We start from the raw sequence: 17,326 nt of genomic DNA, 5'->3' as shown, positions 1-17,326 counted from the left end.
GAGCCTGGAGGACCCTTAACTTGGCACCAGCTAGCCTGAAGCCATGTCCATCCGCTTCTCTCGCTGGCCCGCCTTGGTCACTTCCAGAAATGGGCACAGCTTCCTCCTTTCCTCCAGGAAGCCAAGCTCCGCCTACCCCTTCCAGGCCCCTGGGGCTGCGTGCAGCTCCCGCCTCTCCAGCCCCACCCCGGCCGCAGTCTTGGAGCTTCCGGCCCCTGGGGAGGCCCAGGAGTGGCCCTCCGGTGTCACAGCCCCAGATTCAGGACCCATCCTGCCCTTTGGGTGGTAATCCAGCCCCCCCAGCCCTGCCCTGGCTCCTCCCTCCCTGCCCTCCCCACCATCCTTCCGCTCTCGGGGCCCTGCCCTACCCTGCCCCCACGGCCGCCAGGAAGGACGCAGCCTGGGTCCCGTGCCAGGGCTGTGAGTGTGCGGCCCCTCCCAGCCGGGCTAGGAATGCAGCTGGACCGCGGGGGCGGCCGCAGACACCCGGCTCCGGCCAGGCCCAACGCTGCTCTCAGGCAGGCAGGTGGCCCCGGCTTGCCCGGACCTGGATAGCTTCTAGATGGAAAGCCAGCTGCCTGCCCCTGAAGATCCTGCCTTCTCTCCACTAAACTTAGTGGTTTTATTTTGGGAGACCTCCTGAAATCTCCTGCCCTTTGCTCAAAGATATCTCATACTGGGAGTGCATTTTATTCCACTATAACCGTGGGAGTGTCACAGGATTACAAGTTTGACGTTATTTCATCCTTGATCAGCGCAGAGGCAAAGAAGCACACAGACTTGGTATTTCCCAACGTTGGTTTTAATTTCAAAAAATTATGAGGTCTCTTCCCACACTGTGGATGATGGGATGGGATGGGATAGCCCAGCCGATTATCCCAGTCCAACCCCCAGCCTGGCCCAAACACCATCGCTGTCACTGGGTCCTGACACTTCACCACTGGGGACTTATTTCCAACTCCCTCTCACTGGTCAAGACAGGTGGATGGATGTGAAGTTTCCAGGACTCAGTACTGCCTCTCCAAAGTGACCCTGGCTCTCCTCTGTGAGGGGAAGCCACCTATGTCATGTCAAAGTGGATTGGTGTAACCACCAGGCTCAACTCAGATCCAAGTCAATCACCCCTGGGTCTAAGGGTCAGCGCCCAGGCCCTGGTGGCCGTTCCAGTGCCTGTGTGCCTACTAGGACATCCATGAGGTAGTCCAGTTCAGCCTCATCCAACTCGGGAGTTTCCTCCTTGGCTGGGCCATTCTCAGGGCCAGGTTTGAGACCCTCAGAGGCTGGTAACCAAAGTTCACTGTCATACATGGAGGTATCAATGTCCTCAAACAAGCCCTCCAGTCCATCGTCCAGCAGACATCCAGTGCCGGGGCCTAGCAAGTCCAAGGCACCCAGGTTGGGTGGGACACCCCCGACAGAGCGGCCTGGAGGCCCGTCATCTGCTTGGGGTTGGGGGACCTGGTTCAGGTCCTCAATATGGTTGAGATCTTCCAGGAGGCTGGCCATGGAGGCTGAGAGGCCAGCGTCTGAGCTAGCCAGAAGGCTGTCTGCCACAGAGGGGGCTGTGGGCTGCACGGGCTCAGGTGGCAGGACAGTTGTAGGTTCCATGGACGCCTGGATGCGCCTCAATGTGTTCACCACAAGCACCAGGTGCCGGAGGTCTGGCTCGCTCTGCCGCAGGCTGTGGTGGAGCTTGACCACTGAGAGGTCAAAGAGAGAGCTAGAAGCCACGGTCGGAGGGGTCTGTGCCACTGCTGGGTGGCTTTGATCCAACCACCACGAGTCCACTGAGAGGGGTTCCATCGGCGGCTCCTCCTCCTCACGCTTGCGCTTCAGACCTTTGCTCAGCATCCTCTGCAGGGAGGAAGGAGCCATTCAGTTATGGAAAGCCAATACTCAGTTCACACCCAGCTCTAACAACTGTTGTCAGTGTGATCTTGACCAGTCAATTAACCTCCAAGTCTAGGTTTTCTAAGCAAATTCTTATTTATTTTTTAATGAGACAGGGTCTCCCGTAACTCAGGCTGACCTCAAACTTGCTAGGTAGACAACTGCAGCGCTTCCCTTCTCCCGTGCAGGGATGACAGGCGTGTGCCACTGTACTTGGTATAGTTGATGCTGGGGACGGAACCTCCTGGGTTCCCTGAATGTAAAGCATTCTACCAGCTGAGCTAGATCCTCAGCACCCTCGGTGAACTTCCAAGATACAGAAAGCATCTGTTAAAAGTTGCTATACAGATTAGATTAAAAGAACAAACCTTGCAACATAGTCACTATTATACTTGAAATTTTACTTTTATTTCAAATTTTGTGTTTGTGTGTGTGCATGCGAGTGCAGATGTCCCAAGAAGCCAGCTGTTGGAATCCCCGGAGCTGGTTTTAAAGTAATTGCAAGCCATCTGATGTGAGTACTGGGAACTGAACTCGGGTCCTTTGTAGGATAACAAGCTCTAAACCCACATAATTAATACTTATTTATAAGCAGTTTTTGGTTTTGCTCTTTTGAGACAGGGCCTCACACTGTAGTCCAGGATGGCCAGCCATTCCAGGCAATCCTCCTGTCTCAAGTCTCCCAAGGGTTAGGATTACAAGTGTGTGCCACTCCTTGATTGCAAATGCAGCCATCTTACACAGTTCAATACACGGAGTATCTGCTATGCATCGAACACTAAATAGTCAAAAGTACAGAAAGTGGTAGGAAGATGCCATCCTGGAGGTAATCAAGGCAGGGTTTTCTAAGATACATTGAAGCTGAGCCCTGGTGTATGCTGTGTAGGCTATGGAGAACCAGGGCCAGGCTTTCTTGAAAGAGCCAAAGGAAGACGGGAGAGAGGTAAACCTGAACTGAGGAGGAAATAAAAAAACACACACACTAGGAGCAGGCGCACAGAGTGACACAGTAGGAGTCCCGGTGGGGGTTGGGAGCAGGCTGGAGGAGGCACAGGCAGGAATAGGAGGCTTGGATTTTTAGAGTGTCAGGACAGAGTCATGGAGGGTAGGGTCTAGGCAGGAAGATGAGTAGTGACGCTAGTTGGCAAGGTCTGTAGAGGATCCGGGGTAGCTGCTGCCCGGGGGAAGATTGGTAGTGGGCAGCATCCGGGGTGTGTGTGTGTGTGTGAAGATTTGGGGATAGGAGTGGGCCTGAACTGTCTGCCTTTCGAGGCTGCTGCACTCGCTGGGATGCTGCCGCTTGACTTTAAAGCCTAAGTAGTCATTCAAGGAAGTGGTGGATCCAGAACTTATTGGGGAAAGAGAGCCGACAAGGGAAACCCTGAAGGGCCGCAGGAGTAAGTCACTGACAGAAGTTTGAAAATCGGTACTTTCTTCCAAGGTGAGAGGACTAGAGTTTGGAACCCCTAGCCTAATCTAACGGGGGCATAAAGGCTGCAGGGTCTCACTAACGGGGACGCTGCCTAGACCTGGCAAGACACTAAAACTTGAGTCTTTGCCCTTTTCGCTGAAGACCCGGGAGCCGGGAACCGCAGGAATTCAGCCCCCACCCCGACTCCGCCCCCGAGTCCGGGCGCCCCCTAGCGGTACACCGTCCAGGGTTCCCCCGGGGATTCGGGCCCCTCTGACCCCGGGATCCTTTAGATTCCCCAGGGTCCCGCCTGTCCCTCCGAGGCTGTAGCGAGCCGCGACCCCCGCGGGTCGCTCAGTGAGCCCGGCCTTCCCTCGCTTCCGGAAGGCAGCGGAGGCGGCTCCTCCCGGAGCGGCGGCGGCGGGGGCGGGTGAGTCACGCAGCCGGAGCCAGGGAGCCGGCGCCTCCGCCCCCTTCTCGGGCTCCGACGTGATTCACCCAGTCCGGCCCGGTCGGGCGACACATACAGGCCCTAGGCGCTCGATCCCGGTCAGCCCCGGCGACCATCTGCCTAGCTAAGGTATCGAACACGCTAAAGAACCGGGTCGCCCGTACCCCCCGTCTTTCCCCACCGGGCCCCTTCATTTACATACACAGATCACTCGCGGCCAATCAGAACGAAGAGGGAGCCACACGCAGCCAATCAGGAAGCGGCTGCCGTAGCATCGCTTCCTCGCTCCGCTCCAGCAACCGACACCTGGGACGGTAGGCGCAATTCTGACTCCGGCGCACGACTCCAGACACTCGACTATCCCTAGGTCCCGCCCACTCGCGTGGCAGCCCCGCCCTCCAGCTCAGGGACCGGCTCTCGTTGGTGATGGTGGGCGGCCCCTGAGCGGGGCCATTCCAGAAGGACGGAGGCTGTCTCTAAAGCGCATGCCCAGGCAGGCTGCCTGAGTGAAGGGACAAACTCTGGTAGCAGTTTCCCTTGTCGGGCAGTGACAGGTAGGGGTTTTGGACTTTTTAAGGAACAGGCCTGTCACGTCATGTGTGATTTTAGAAAACTGACTTCTGGAAGAGGACCTACTTCTTGAGAGTTACAAAATTAGCAGGTTTCTCAGTAGGACTTACGGTACTGGACTCAACTACAGTGGGACAGCTGGATTCTGCTATGATTAAAGACAGGAGAAAAGTGGGGACAGAATGACACCAGGGTCACGTCCTGGGCATCAGTTTCGAGGTAGCTGTGTGACTTTGGGCAGCAGTTTGAGTCCCTGAAAATAATTTCCTGCGGGGCGTGGTTGTTCACACCCATAACCCCAATATGGGAAGACTAAAGTAGGGGTATTGCTTTGAGTTTGAAGCCGGACTCGGCTACATCGTGAGTTTCAGTTTCAAGCCAGCCCGGACTTCAGAGTGAGATCCTGTCTTTAAAAAAAAAAAAAAAAAAAAGACGAACGTTATTTTTATTTTTTTGAGGCAGTTTCACTAAATTGCCCAAGTTAGTCTGGAAAACAGGGCAATCATCCCTCTTCAGCCTCTCAAGTGACCAAACATGTTAAATATGTTTTTGTTTGTTTGGTTGGTTAGTTGGTTTTTAGTTTAGTTTTTGTGTATGTTTTTGTTTGTTTGTTTGTTTTGGTTTTGGATTTTCTTTTTTTTTTCTTTTTAAAAACTGTGGTATCACATCTTTTTTTTTTTAATTTTTTGTTTATTATATGTAAGTACACTGTAGCTGTCTTCAGACACCCCATAAAAGGACATCAGATCTCATTACAGATGGTTGTGAACCACCATGTGGTTGCTGGGATTTGAACTCATGACCTCTGGAAGGACAGTCAGTGCTCTTAACCACTGAGCCATCTCACCAGCCCTGAGCCATCTCACCAGCCCTTGGATTTTTAAGATAAGGTTTTTCTGGGTAACAGCTATGACTGTCCTGTAACTCGATGTATAGACTAGGCTGGCCTCTAACTCAGAGATTCACCAATCTCTGCCTCATGAGATCTAGGATTAAAGGAGCTCCACACCTGGCCTTCAGCTATTCTTAAAATATGCCTGGAGAGGTACACTTCAGTGAAAGAGTGCTTGCCTAGCCGTCCAGCATGTTAAGCCCCTGTGCTTGATTACAGCACTGAAGAAATAAAATAAAATGGCCTGATGATTTACTAAGAGTAGGATATTAGGGCTGAAGAGGTGGCTTGGTGGTTAAGAGTTCTTGTTGCTCTTACAGAGGACCTGGCTCCGTTCCTGGTTCAGGTTCAGTTCAGCACCCACATGGCAGCTCACAACTGCCTGTAAATATAGTTTTAGGAGATTCAACACCCTATTCTGGCTTTCACCCTATTCTCAGGCCTGATACACATAATACATAAGCAGATAAGCATGTGCAAACACAAATCCTAACAGTAGAATGTTGGGCTGAGCCAGGTGGTGGTGGCTCACGCCTTTAATCCCAGCACTTGGGAGGCAGAGGCAGGCGGATTTCTGAGTTCAAGGCCAGCCTGGTCTACAGAGTGAGTTCCAGGACAGCCAGGGCTACACAGAGAAACCCTGTCTCAAAAAACCAAAAAAAAAAAAAAAAAAAAAAAAAAAAGGGACAGGTGGGAATTGAACCCAGATCTTCTGGAAGAAGCAGTCAGTGCTCTCAGCCATTGAGCCATCTCTCCAACCCTTAAGTATTATCTTTATTTAGAAAACAAACTAAACTGGGTATGGTGGCACATAGGCTACATGGTCCCAGCACTTGGGAAGCAGAGGTAGGCAGAGTTCTGTGAGTTCAAGGACAACCTGGTCTCCAGAGTGAGTTGCAGTATAGTCAGGGCTACACAGAGAAACCCTGTCTTAAAAATAAATAAATAAATAAATAAATAAATAAATAAATGAATGGAATAAAAATAAATAAGAGAATAGTAGTTGTTTGTTGGCCTTTGGTTTAATGTCAAAAGAGAATAACAAGTTTAATTGGAATCAGTATCCTGGTAGGTAAATGCACATAATTCTCTACACAGTCTATTTTTATGGCCTGACCAATAAAAGAAGCTTAGAAAGAGCTCAGCATGGTGGCTCACTGCTATCATCCCAGCATTCACAAGGCAGAGACAAGAGAATGGGGAGTTCAAGATTAGCTTATGCTTTATAGCACAAAGGTGTTTTTTTAATAATAATGATAATAATAATAATATTTTAAAAACCACAGCCCAGAGTCTGCTAACATTCAGGTGGCTCACTACAGGCTGCACACTGAACAGCTAATGACCTGTGGAGATTTGAATATGCTTAGCTCAGGAAGTGGCATGATTAGGAGGTGTGGCCTTGTGGGAGGAAGTGCATCATTGTGGGGGTGGGCTTTGAGGCCCTCCTCCTGGCTACCTAGAAGACATTATTCCTTTGGCTGCCTTTGTGTCAAGATGTAGAACTTAGCTCCTTCTCTAGCACTGTGCCTGCCTCTACACTGCCATGTTCTTACCTTGATGATATTGGACTGAACTTCTGAACCTATAAGCCAACCCCAATTAAATGTTGTCCTTATAAGAGTTGCCTTGGGCCGGGCAGTGGTGGCGCACGCCTTTAATCCCAGCACTTGGGAGGCAGAGGCAGGCGGATTTCTGAGTTGGAGGCCAGCCTGGTCTACAAAGTGAGTTCCAGGACAGCCAGGACTACACAGAGAAACCCTGTCTCGAAAAAACCAAAAAAACAAAATAAAAAAACAAAAACAAACAAACAAAAAAAAAAAGAGTTGCCCTGGCCATGGTGTCTCTTCACAGCAATGGAAACCCTAAGACAGGAGCCATTTATTTAATACATATCAATTGAATATGTCTTAAGAATGGATTATAGCTGGGAGGTGGTGGCTCACGCCTTTAATCCCAGCACTTGGGAGGCAGAGGCAGGCGGATTTCTGAGTTCAAGGCCAGCCTGGTCTACAGAGTGAGTTTCAGGACAGCCAGGGCTACACAGAGAAACCCTGTGTCAAAAAACCAAAACCAAAACCAAAAACAAAACAAAACAAAAAAAAACCCAAAACAGAAAACAAACAAACAAACAAAATACAAGCAAACAAAACTTAAATAAAATAAAATAGTACTAGAGAGACAGCTCAGCCATTAAAGGCTGGGCGCATAGGCTGGAGGTTCAGGAATTCAAAGATAGCTTAAGCCACACAGTGTTTTTTTTAAAGCCCCCCCCAATAAACAAACAAATAAATTTAAATAATAAAGGTATGTAACTTGGAGTAGGGAATGGGGATGTCTCAAGTAATGACATTTGATGGTTTGCTTGTTGTGGTGACCCCAGCCATAACAGTTTCTTTCTTTTTTTGGGTTTGATTTTTGTTTATTTGTTTGTTTGGTTGGTTTGGTCTGGTTTGGTTTGGTATTTCAAGATAAGGTTTCTATGTATAGCCCTGGCTTTCCTGGAACTCACTCTGTAGACAAGGTTGGCTTTGAATTCAGAAATCCACCTGCCTCTGCTTCCAGAGCAAGCCTTGGAATGCATGAGCCAACACCACCCTGCCCATAAAATTACTTTTGTTTCTTCTTTATAACAGGAAGTTTGCTGCTGTTGTGAATCATAATGTAAATACCTGTTTTCTGATGGTTTTAGGCAGCCCACTTAGGAAAGGGTCATTTGACCCCCCCAAAGAGTCACAGACCCACAGGTTGATAACCCTTAGACTAAGAAGTGACATTTAAGCAGAGACTTGCCAGCAAAGTAAGAGAGGAAGAATGCTGAAGGAAGAATTCATAGCATAGAGTAGAGTCAGGGCAAGACCCTGAGGTGCTGTTTGTCAGAGAGGTAGGCCAGTAGAACTGGCCTGGGAACGCCCAGAGAGGAAGTAGGAGAAATCGATACAAGTTTTAGACCTTTGTGCACATTCAACAAAGTGAGATGACAAGACCCTTGAAGAGAAAGAAAAAAAGAAAGATGAGAGAAAGAAAGAGAAAAAAGACAAATTTCTGTCTTCTGCCTCTGATAAGTAATTTGGACAGCGTGAGAAGAGAGTCCTAGGGAGAGGGACCTGTCTCAAGGGTGGTCCTTGGGAGGTGACATTGGGGCAGGGACTCAACATTCAATGAGAGGAGGAGAGAGACAGAGAGGGAGGGAGGGAGGGGGAGAGGGATACAGAGAGAGAGAGAGAGAGAGAGAGAGAGAGAGAGAGAGAGAGAGAGAGAGAGAGGAAGAAGGAGAAGAAGAGGAGGAGAGGAGAGAAGAGAGAGAGAAGAGAGACTGGACCTAGAGGCTAAACCACCAGGCTTGGCAGGCCAGGGAAAGGGGGAAACCTTGCCAGCTGGAGAGGGAGGGCGGCAGAGAGGGAGGGAAGGAGGATGGTCCAGGGAGCGTCCCGCCCCTAGTCAGCCACCCCACCCGGCCCCTGGGGAGGGAGGAGGCGCCGGGCGGACTGCAGGCCTCTGCTGCAGCCTCCCAGGTCTCCTGCCCGCTGGCCAGCACGTTCCGAGGGTGGGTAGGTGGGTGTGACTCGGCCTTAGGGCCACGCCCAGAGCCTCCGCGCCCCATCCCCCACTGAAGTCCCGTTGGGGAGGGCGGGTTGGAGAAAGGTGGACTCTGGCCTCTGGGGTTTGTCCCTCTGCAGGGCCAGCCTTTCCACTTCTGGGGCCAGTTCTTAATTAGTTAGGGAAGGAGCCCGGCTGCTGTGAGCCTCTGTGTGTTCACCTGGAAATTGGGGGTGCTTCTTAGATTGGCTGGTTGCTATTATCAAGCTCCTGAATTATTCTTCCGCCTCTCATCTTCCTTTCCCACCTCCTTCTCGTCTGGTGTTTGTTGGTTTGTTTTTTTGGGTTTTTGTTTTTTAGTTTTTTATTTTTCTGAACATGTTCTCTAAGAGTAAACCAGACTTCCTGGCCATCCTCCTGCTGGTCTTCCAAGTGCTGGGATGACAAGGTTGGTGCCACCATGCCCAGCTTCCCTCGCTTGCTTTAGGGAAGTAAAAAGACTTCCAAGAAAAAGGTGAGTCAGATCTCATCGGCTTTGCTGAACACCCTCCCAGAGGTTTCCCTCTGCTGGAAACAAAGCTGAAGTCTTCCCAGTCTGACAGCCTCTAGCCCCTCCATGACGGCCCTCATCCTCTGATCTCTCCTCCTGGTGGTCGGCCCCTTGCTCATGCTGCTGCAGCAATCCTGGGCCTCACTGGCTGACAAAGATTCTGTGCATGCTCTAACTTCGTGCCTTTCCCCAGCATGACTTATCTCTCACTTCACCATCTTTGGTTCTCTCATCTAAATAGTATCCCCGACTCCTCCCTAAACACCATGTCTTCCCATCTAGAACTCAAGATCTTACTGCTTTAGTTTCCAGTTTGCAGACTGAAAGGCATACACCTTCATCCAAGCTCCAACCATTGAGATCCGGGTGGTGTGCAGTGTGGTGCAGTGATTGTCGGGAGTAAGGGTGTATATCCAACGAGGGAAGAGGGAGGCGTGGCCATTACCAGACCTGGAGTTCATTTTTATGTTAACAGCTTTTCTTTTGTGTGTGTGTATTTATATGTACAGAGTGCACATACATGTGTGTTCACATGCTTGTGGAAGCCAGAAGTCAGCACTGGGTGTCTTCCTCTGTCACTCTCTAGGGCTTTTCACTGAACCTAGAGCTCACTGATTCTGGCTAATCCGGCTAGCTAGCTTGCTTTGAGGATCCTCCATCCCTAGCTCCTGAATGCTGGGATTAGAGGCAGCTACCATAGCAACTTTTTCTGTGGGTTCTGTGGATCCAAGTTCAGGTCTTTTATGCTTGCATGATGAGTGTTTAACTTACTGAGCCATTTTCTCACCCCAGCAGTTTTTCAGCACCTACCAGTGTCTAGCACGGGAGGTGGGGAGAGCACAACTGGGCAAAGTCCTACATAGTCACTTCTCTGAGAGTTTCTGGTAGTGTTGGAGGCTAACCATGAGTGTGTAATAAAGAATCTGGGGTTGCACAGGCGCTATTAAGAAAGCCAAACAAACTATTGTGTTGGCTCATGCCTTTAATCCCAGCACTCAGGAGGCAGAGGCAGGTGGATCTCTGTGAGTGAGTCCTAGTCCAGCCTGGCCAATAGAGTGAGTACTGGGACAGTCAAAGCTACATAGAGAGACCCCCATCTTTAAAAAGAAAGAGAAAAAGAAGAAAAGAAGAAAAGAAAGAGAGAAAGAAAGAAAGTCAAACAGGGGCTGGAGTACCAGCTCAGTGGTTAAGAACAGGATTGTTCTTCCAGAGAACCAGGATTCAGTTTCTACACTCACAGAGGGGCTCACAGTCTGTAATTCAGTTCCAAGGGGATCTGATGCCTTCTTCCAGTTTCCAAGGGTACCATAGTACCAGAGCACTAGGTATACATGTGGTGCTCTGACATGCATGTGTGTACCATATACACAACAAAAATAAAATATAACATTTGGGGGAAAAAAGGCAAACAGGGCTGGAGTGTAGCTTAGTGGTACAACAGTTGCTTTGCTTGTGTAAGGCTCTGGGTTCTAGAGCTACTACTGCCACTACTATTACTGATAGCAACAACAACAACAGCACCACCAATCAGGATGTAACAGGATAGTAAGTGGTGCTCATGGGTGAGCAGCAAAAGCAGGGAACATTTGGTCTGGTGAAGCTAGGGGAGAAGTACCCTTTGGGAAGATGTCGTAGACAGAACAAAGGTCCTTGGGTATAGGATATAGAGTTGAGGGATGGGGAGTAGGGGGAAACTGAGGAAGCCATGGAGTGGGAGACTGACTCAGACCATTGTTTTTATTCCAAGTGGGAATGGGAGAAGTTGCTGGAAGTTTCGAGAAAAGAAAGATGTTATTTAATTAGCATTCTTTTTTGTTGTTGTCCAAGGACAAGAAGACAGAATCTCTTGCTGTCCACCTGTACAAACATCAGGGTAGCTGGCCCACAGACCTATGGGGATTGCCCTGAATCCCAGATTTGTGGTACTGCATATAACCTTTATGTGGGTTCTGGGAGTCCCAACTTAGGTCTTTACTCTTGGCAAGCACTTTACCCACAAAGCCATTTCCCAGCACCTTCCTCTTCTTTTATTATTTTTGTTTTTGAGACAAAGTGTATGTAGCTGTCTCAGAATTAGCTGGTTTTGAACTCAGAGACCTACCTGTTCTACTTTTCAAGTGCTGAGATTAAAAGTATAGGCCACCATGCCTGGCTGGCTCTTAATATTTTTAAAGACAGGGTCGAATGTGGCCAGGCTTTTGTTAAATGCAGTATGTAACTGCTCTTCCTGTTTCCCTCTGACTACCAGAGGTTGGGGTTAAATATGGTATCATCACACCTACCGTGACGGCCATTTTGGGATACAGACTTTTTAAAAATTTATTTATTTACTTTATGTATATGCATACACTGTAGCCATCTTCAGACACACCAGAAGAAGGCATCAGATCCCATTACAGATGGTTGTGAACTACTATGTGGTTTCTGGGAATTGAACTCAGGACCTCTGGAAGAGCAGTCAGTGCTCTTAACTGCTGAGCCATCTTTCCAGTCCAGGATATAGACTTTTTAAGACACTTTCCCACAGTGTCCTCATCCCTTTTTGGATTGTCCTTGCAGATAACCTGTGTACTTTCTTAGATATAAGGCCATGCCCCCACCTCACCCAAAGGCAGTATCTGTTGGAAAGCCAGGAAGCCACACACAGAAATCCCCGTCTTTGCCATACAACCCTTCTGGAAAAGTCCCTAACGCAGGGTCCGTTCACTTGGGCATGGGTAGGACAGTGTCATGTGACACTCCTTCTCTGGCCTTCCTTTTCCTTACCCTCACTCTCCACAGCTTCACTTTGCACCTCTCAAGCCAGATGTGAATTCCTGAACCTGAACTTGGTGTGACTTCCAAGAACAGCATCTTAAGAGATTTGTGTTCACAGGTCCTGGAGGGTCTTTGGGCATTTTGCTTCCCTTTAGGAACTCAAGAGCACATTCCATAACAAAAGATTGACTTTTCAGTTCCTAAGAGTCCCAGCCTGTGATACATGCTCCACACGCACACCCAGGCACATATGACTGAGTGTCAGTCTACTGGAGAGGACCGTAAACACTGTGGTAAACAGGGCTCTTATTGAGGCCCCCAGCATGGCAGCTGAGCACCTGTGTGAGCTCTATTAGTGAAGGGCTGAGAGCACTGCTCACCTGAAGGGTACTTGCCTAAATTTCACTTGTAGGGAATGGCTCAGCAGTAACATGCCTGACACACTTGTCCACCATGTTCTGGGCTGGCTAGTATTCAAACAGAAAACGTAGCTGCAGGGTCCTGCAAAGAGTGAATCTTACCTCTATTGTTCCTTTTCTCTCGGTCTCTAAACTTCAGGCTTCAAAATGCTATTTTAGCAAGGTGTTGGTGTGCATCTTTAAGCTCAGCACTTGGGAGGCAGAGGCAATTGGATCTCAGTGAGTTTAAGGACAGCTGGGGCTACATTGTGAGACCATTTCAAACAAAAACAAATGGTAGTTTTTGCAGATAGGGGTCAACCCCGGGGCATTTACTAAGCAAGACTTCATTCAACTATGTACTCTAAGCTCTTAAGTTTGAGATTTTCCCTATGCAAATGTAAAATTTGACACAGTAACTGTTTCTTTCTAATCCTGAGGACTAAAGGATTTAGTTTGCATAAAGTGGTTTTGACAGTATCCTTAAGCAAACCAGTTACAATGTTACACTTCTGTTACACTTGCCCTATTTTTGCTAAGGAAAGGATGTTAAGTATTCGAGAAATTTAGCAGGCTCTTCCCTAGACCATCCCAGAGATATTTACAGATTTAACTACAATTCCAATCTTTCCACAATGCTTTTATTAGAAAACAAAAAACAAAAAACAAAAAAAATCAAGAACAACAACAAAGAGAACTTCGCTCAAAAAAAATCAAAACAAACAAACAAATGCCACTACAAACCCCATCTCCTCTTTCTTCTTAAGTAGCAGGGCATGGAGATGGTAGATTTCCGCCCTATTGCACATGGTCCGGCCTGGTTATGAATCAGGAGGCTGCTGGGACTGGGGTCCAGCCAAGAGGTTGAACCTGCCTGGAGACTAGCCCCTCCCCCTCCCTAGAGAGGCAGCCCACCCATCATCCTTTGACAGGTCCAGTTTTATCTTCTCTGAGACCCTAGTGGTCATAAGGGCATTGGGAACTGGAGGCAGAAGAAATGTATAAGTGAGGAATCAAGACTCCCTGAAACAGAGTCTCCTTAAGGCATTTGGAAGAGATAAATTAATTCAGGAAGACACGCCTTCACGGAAGGCTGCGGTAACCAGACACGCACACATGCAGGACAGTTTGTGAAATCCTGACATAGGAGGAAAGGAGGCCACACAGTCACTGTTTAGAGCCTCTGCCAAACACACATACAAGAGTCCCATCGAAGGACCCAGCTCACTCTGAGGCTGATGTCTGGAAGGATCCCATCAGTTTTAGGATCCCAGGATGATTTCCATGATGTGATCCAATTCATTCCACTCCCAGGATCCTGGGGTACAGAAGAGGCTGTGAGGTGGCTCTGGAGGTGGAAGTGCAGTGTCCTTTTCCACTGCAGATGTATCAATGTCCAGAAAGAAGTCATCCAGGCCAGAGTCTCCCAGGTATCGGGAGCTCAGAGCTTCTAAGAACACAGGATCAGCCTGGGATATGATCTCATTCTGGGGATTTGAGGAAGCTGTTGGATTCAGTGGTGGCTCCATCTCATCCATGGATGTGTCCAGCTCCCTGAGGATAGAGCCAATGGTGGTAGACAGGGAGAAATCATCTTCACCTAGGAAGAGAGGCTCTGGGGGCAGGGCTGGTGCTGGAGCCAGGTGGATGGCAGCCTGGAGCTGCTGGAGGGTGTTGTGGATAAGGACATGCCTGCGGAGGCTGGGTGCTCTGGGGCCCAGGCTGTGCTGGACTTTGTCCAGAGAGATTCGGAGGAGGGCTTGCTGGTAGCTCTGAAGAGCTGTTGGACTCCAGTCCCACGTCTCAGCCTCCCCTTCTTCCTCTTCCAAATCAGAATGTTTCCTCTTTAAGCCTCCCATGTCCTGTGGAAAAAAAGATTCGAGTCAGAAACCTCGGGATCCCACTTTTTCATGCAAGCCCATGAAAAAAACAACAACATGCAGCTAGGGTTGTTGGGAGTGGTGTGTGTGTGTGTGTGTGTGTGTGTGTGTGTGTGGTGCATGACACAGGGGGAGCAAACAGCAGTGAGGGTGGAAAGATGCCTGTAACTGTAACCTCTGTATTAAGGAGTCAAAGGCAGAGAGTTCAGAAGTACAAGGTCATCCTCAGCTAGGTAGTGTCTCAGAAATAAAAGGAGTTAGAGAAATTACTGAGTGGTTACGAGCACTGGCTACTCTTCCAGAGGACCCAAGTTTGATTCCCAGAACCCACATGGATGGCTCATAACTACCTAAAACTTCACTTTTAGAGGATCCATGGTGTCTTCTGACCTCTTCTGGCACCAGGCACACAAGTAGTGCTCAAACATGCAGGCAAAACACCCATACACATAAAATTAAAAATAGAAAAATAAACAGAAAAAAAAAAAAAAACCTGCAGGTGGTTCTATGCCATTAATTTCAGCACCCAGGAAGCAGAGGTAGGCAGAGTTTTGTAAGCCAAGACCAGTCTGGTGTACAATACATAGCCAGTTTCAGGCCAGGCACAGTTATATGATTAGACAAACCTGTCTCAGAAAAACAGAAAGCCCTAAAATCACAAAAACACCCTGGCATAGCTTGAATATCTCGCTTCTGTGGTAGGCTCAACGTTGAATTTACACTATGGTAATCAATTTCAACATTTGGAAAGTGAAGATCTTAACTCTAGTCTCAACAGATCTTGTTATTGTTTTTCCATATTTTTTTCTAACAAGTCACAGGACAAACAGGTGCGGACTACAGAGTAACGGACCAAACCCAAATTTGAGACAGGGTTTCTCTGTATAGTTCTGGAACTTCCTATGTGGATCAGGTTGGCTTCGAACTCATATCGTACTGCCTCTTCCTCCCTGAGAGATGGGATTATATGTGTCTGAGACTACGCTCAGCTGAGATGTGTATGTTGAAATTCATTCTTTTTTTTTTTTACAAGAATATTTCTGTACATACCTGCTTCCTACAATTAAGTCTATGACCTCTCAAAAGAGAGGGAGCATTTCCCAAATTCCGAACCAAAGGAAAGCCAGCTACAACTAGACTAACCCCAAATTGCACCCTCTAGCGACCAGTCCAACCAAATCATCTCTTCTTACAGGCACCGCCCTTTCCTGGCTTGCTAGAGCAAACCCAAGAACACCTCAATGTATCCTTAGGGCCTTCTGGGAACTGTGGACCCAAACCCGCCAGGCAGAGCTTCTGCTGTCCTAACTACAATCCCCAGAAGGCTCAGCACACCCAGGAGACTGGACACACCCGCCCTCCCTGAGAGCATGCGTACTGGAGCTCCGGCTGGTGGGGGAAGGGAACCCGGACTTCAGCTGCCCAGCGGCCGCCGAGCCCCGCCCTCTACTGCCTTCGGGGCGGGGAATCTGAGCTCCACGCCCCGAGCGCCCCTCCCCCACCAGGCTTAAGTCGAAACCTGCTTTCTCTGGGTCCCTATCACCCCAGGAGTTCTGGATTCTTCCCCAAACTGTCCTCGGTGTGCAGAGACCCAAATCCCATCATATCGCCCAAAGACAACAAACGAGTACATAGTTGCGCCGGCGAAACTGGGTATCCCAATTCTGAGACCTCGTACCAAATCTCCCCTAATTCGGCTCCACTTTCAAATAACTCTGGGCTTTACTTTCCAAACTTCCAGTCCGGCTCCAAGACCCCGTCAGTGAACTCTCCCCGACATTCCCTTCTCACCACGGCATCTCAGTATCCAAGACTCGGTGCCTCTAGATCCCGGGTTCCTCTAAATGCTTCATAAACTAGCCTTAAAACGCTCACTTTCCCCAGAACACTGTGGAACTCCAAACTCAGCTCATTCTTCGAAACCCAAACTGTACTATTCTCCGACTGGTGCCCCCAAAGTTCTCTCTCCGTTTTCCTGGCTTCTCCAAACTCCAACTCCTGAATAATCCTGCTTCCCCTTCGGTTCTGATGCTGGAATTCAGCCTCAGCCTTCCACTCTCCAATGCCCATCAGTCACAGCAATCTGCTCTCTCCACTAGGGATACCCTACTTCCGCCTACCACGGGGGCGCGCCCTCCTCCTCCTCTATCTCTAGGAAAATCTCACACAGGTGGCCACTCCTCACCTCGGCTACCAGGGTCGCCACGACTACCTCCGACAAACCTGCAGCGTTGCGCTCCACCAGTGCTGGGTAGGAGTCCGGCTCACTTTCCCCGGGCCTCTGGGTCTGGCCCCCGGCCACTCGGCTCCTCCCCGGAGGCCAGCCTAAAGCTACGATTGGTTGGAATCCTGCCCGCCGCGGGGCGCCATTGGCTAAGAGGAGCCACGGATGCTAGGCCCCGTCCATCTCTGGGCCGGGTCCCGTTTAGGTTGGCTACTGGTCAGGGGGCGGGGCGGAGTCTCCATGGTGGAGGGTGGTAACGCGGTCAGAACTGCTACTTTGGACTCAGCTGTGATTCTTACGCCTCTGTCTCACTGTAGACCCCTTCTACCAGACCCCACTGCGGAGTGACACCGGGTGGCACCATTCTCCCTTCCCTTGCTGTTTAAGCAGGCTGGGCAGCTGGTGGAGGCCACGCCCCCCCGAGTTCCGAAGGCTGGGTCAAACTGGAGGGCGGGGGAGAGGGGGAATGACGCACTAGACAGCAGCCAATAGAATGATGCAGCCAGCGTTGCCTGAACGACCGCAGCCCCGCCTCTTAGCTGGCGGAGCTCAGTCTCCCTCCCCCCAATCCCCAACCCGTTTTGAAGGCGGAGCTTGTGCTTAACCTAGAGGGGTCTGTTGCTTGTTTGGTGGAACCTCCTGGATCCCAGGCAACTCCATCGTTTCTATCATTTGTCAGCCTGTTGCTGTCCACTCTTAATGGATGCTCGCAGCTCTGAGAACAAACTCAAACTTATTTCTTTTTTAGTTTGGGGGATTTAAC

The 17,326-nt window shown here is 49.5% G+C and overlaps 2 protein-coding genes across 5 annotated transcripts; both read right to left on the bottom strand.

Moving 5' to 3' along the window:
* Positions 1-1,048: 1,048 nt before the first annotated feature.
* Sertad1 (SERTA domain containing 1) lies at positions 1,049-4,117 on the bottom strand. Of its 2 annotated transcripts, none has more exons than XM_034494301.2 (2): positions 3,955-4,117; positions 1,049-1,854 (listed from the first exon to the last, which is right to left on the bottom strand). In XM_034494301.2, exon 2 carries the CDS (start codon positions 1,849-1,851, stop codon positions 1,138-1,140), a length of 714 nt encoding a protein of 237 aa, XP_034350192.1. In that variant the 5' UTR covers positions 1,852-1,854; positions 3,955-4,117; the 3' UTR covers positions 1,049-1,137. The 2 variants fall into 2 exon arrangements, with proteins under 2 accessions (XP_034350192.1, XP_076786581.1); XM_076930466.1 differs by lacking the exon at positions 3,955-4,117 and adding an exon at positions 2,030-2,282.
* An 8,961-nt stretch (positions 4,118-13,078) lies between these two features.
* Sertad3 (SERTA domain containing 3) lies at positions 13,079-16,692 on the bottom strand. 3 transcript variants are annotated; one of them, XM_076930404.1, is made up of 2 exons: positions 16,563-16,692; positions 13,079-14,321 (listed from the first exon to the last, which is right to left on the bottom strand). In XM_076930404.1, exon 2 carries the CDS (start codon positions 14,316-14,318, stop codon positions 13,722-13,724), a length of 597 nt encoding a protein of 198 aa, XP_076786519.1. In that variant the 5' UTR covers positions 14,319-14,321; positions 16,563-16,692; the 3' UTR covers positions 13,079-13,721. The 3 variants fall into 3 exon arrangements, with proteins under 3 accessions (XP_076786519.1, XP_034367195.1, XP_076786525.1); XM_034511304.2 differs by having other exon boundaries at positions 16,525-16,669; XM_076930410.1 differs by lacking the exon at positions 16,563-16,692 and adding an exon at positions 16,131-16,303.
* Between the last annotated feature and the right edge of the window lie 634 nt (positions 16,693-17,326).

The sequence above is a fragment of the Arvicanthis niloticus genome, chromosome 1, assembly GCF_011762505.2.
Source record: "Arvicanthis niloticus isolate mArvNil1 chromosome 1, mArvNil1.pat.X, whole genome shotgun sequence".
Lineage (NCBI taxonomy): Eukaryota > Metazoa > Chordata > Mammalia > Rodentia > Muridae > Arvicanthis > Arvicanthis niloticus.
Note: the sequence above shows the minus strand (reverse complement) of the source record. Positions and strands in the feature narration are given on the sequence as shown.

What these genes read in the sequence shown, in the direction of transcription:
- Sertad3 (XM_076930404.1), bottom strand. Translation starts at nt 14,318, where the DNA reads ATGGGAGGCTTAAAGAGGAAACATTCTGATTTGGAAGAGGAAGAAGGG.
- Sertad1 (XM_076930466.1), bottom strand. Translation starts at nt 2,158, where the DNA reads ATGCTTTACATTCAGGGAACCCAGGAGGTTCCGTCCCCAGCATCAACT. An exon ending in GTCTACCTAGCAAGTTTGAG is followed by an intron (nt 1,855 to 2,029) that starts GTCAGCCTGAGT and finishes TCCTCCCTGCAG; the next exon opens with AGGATGCTGAGCAAAGGTCT.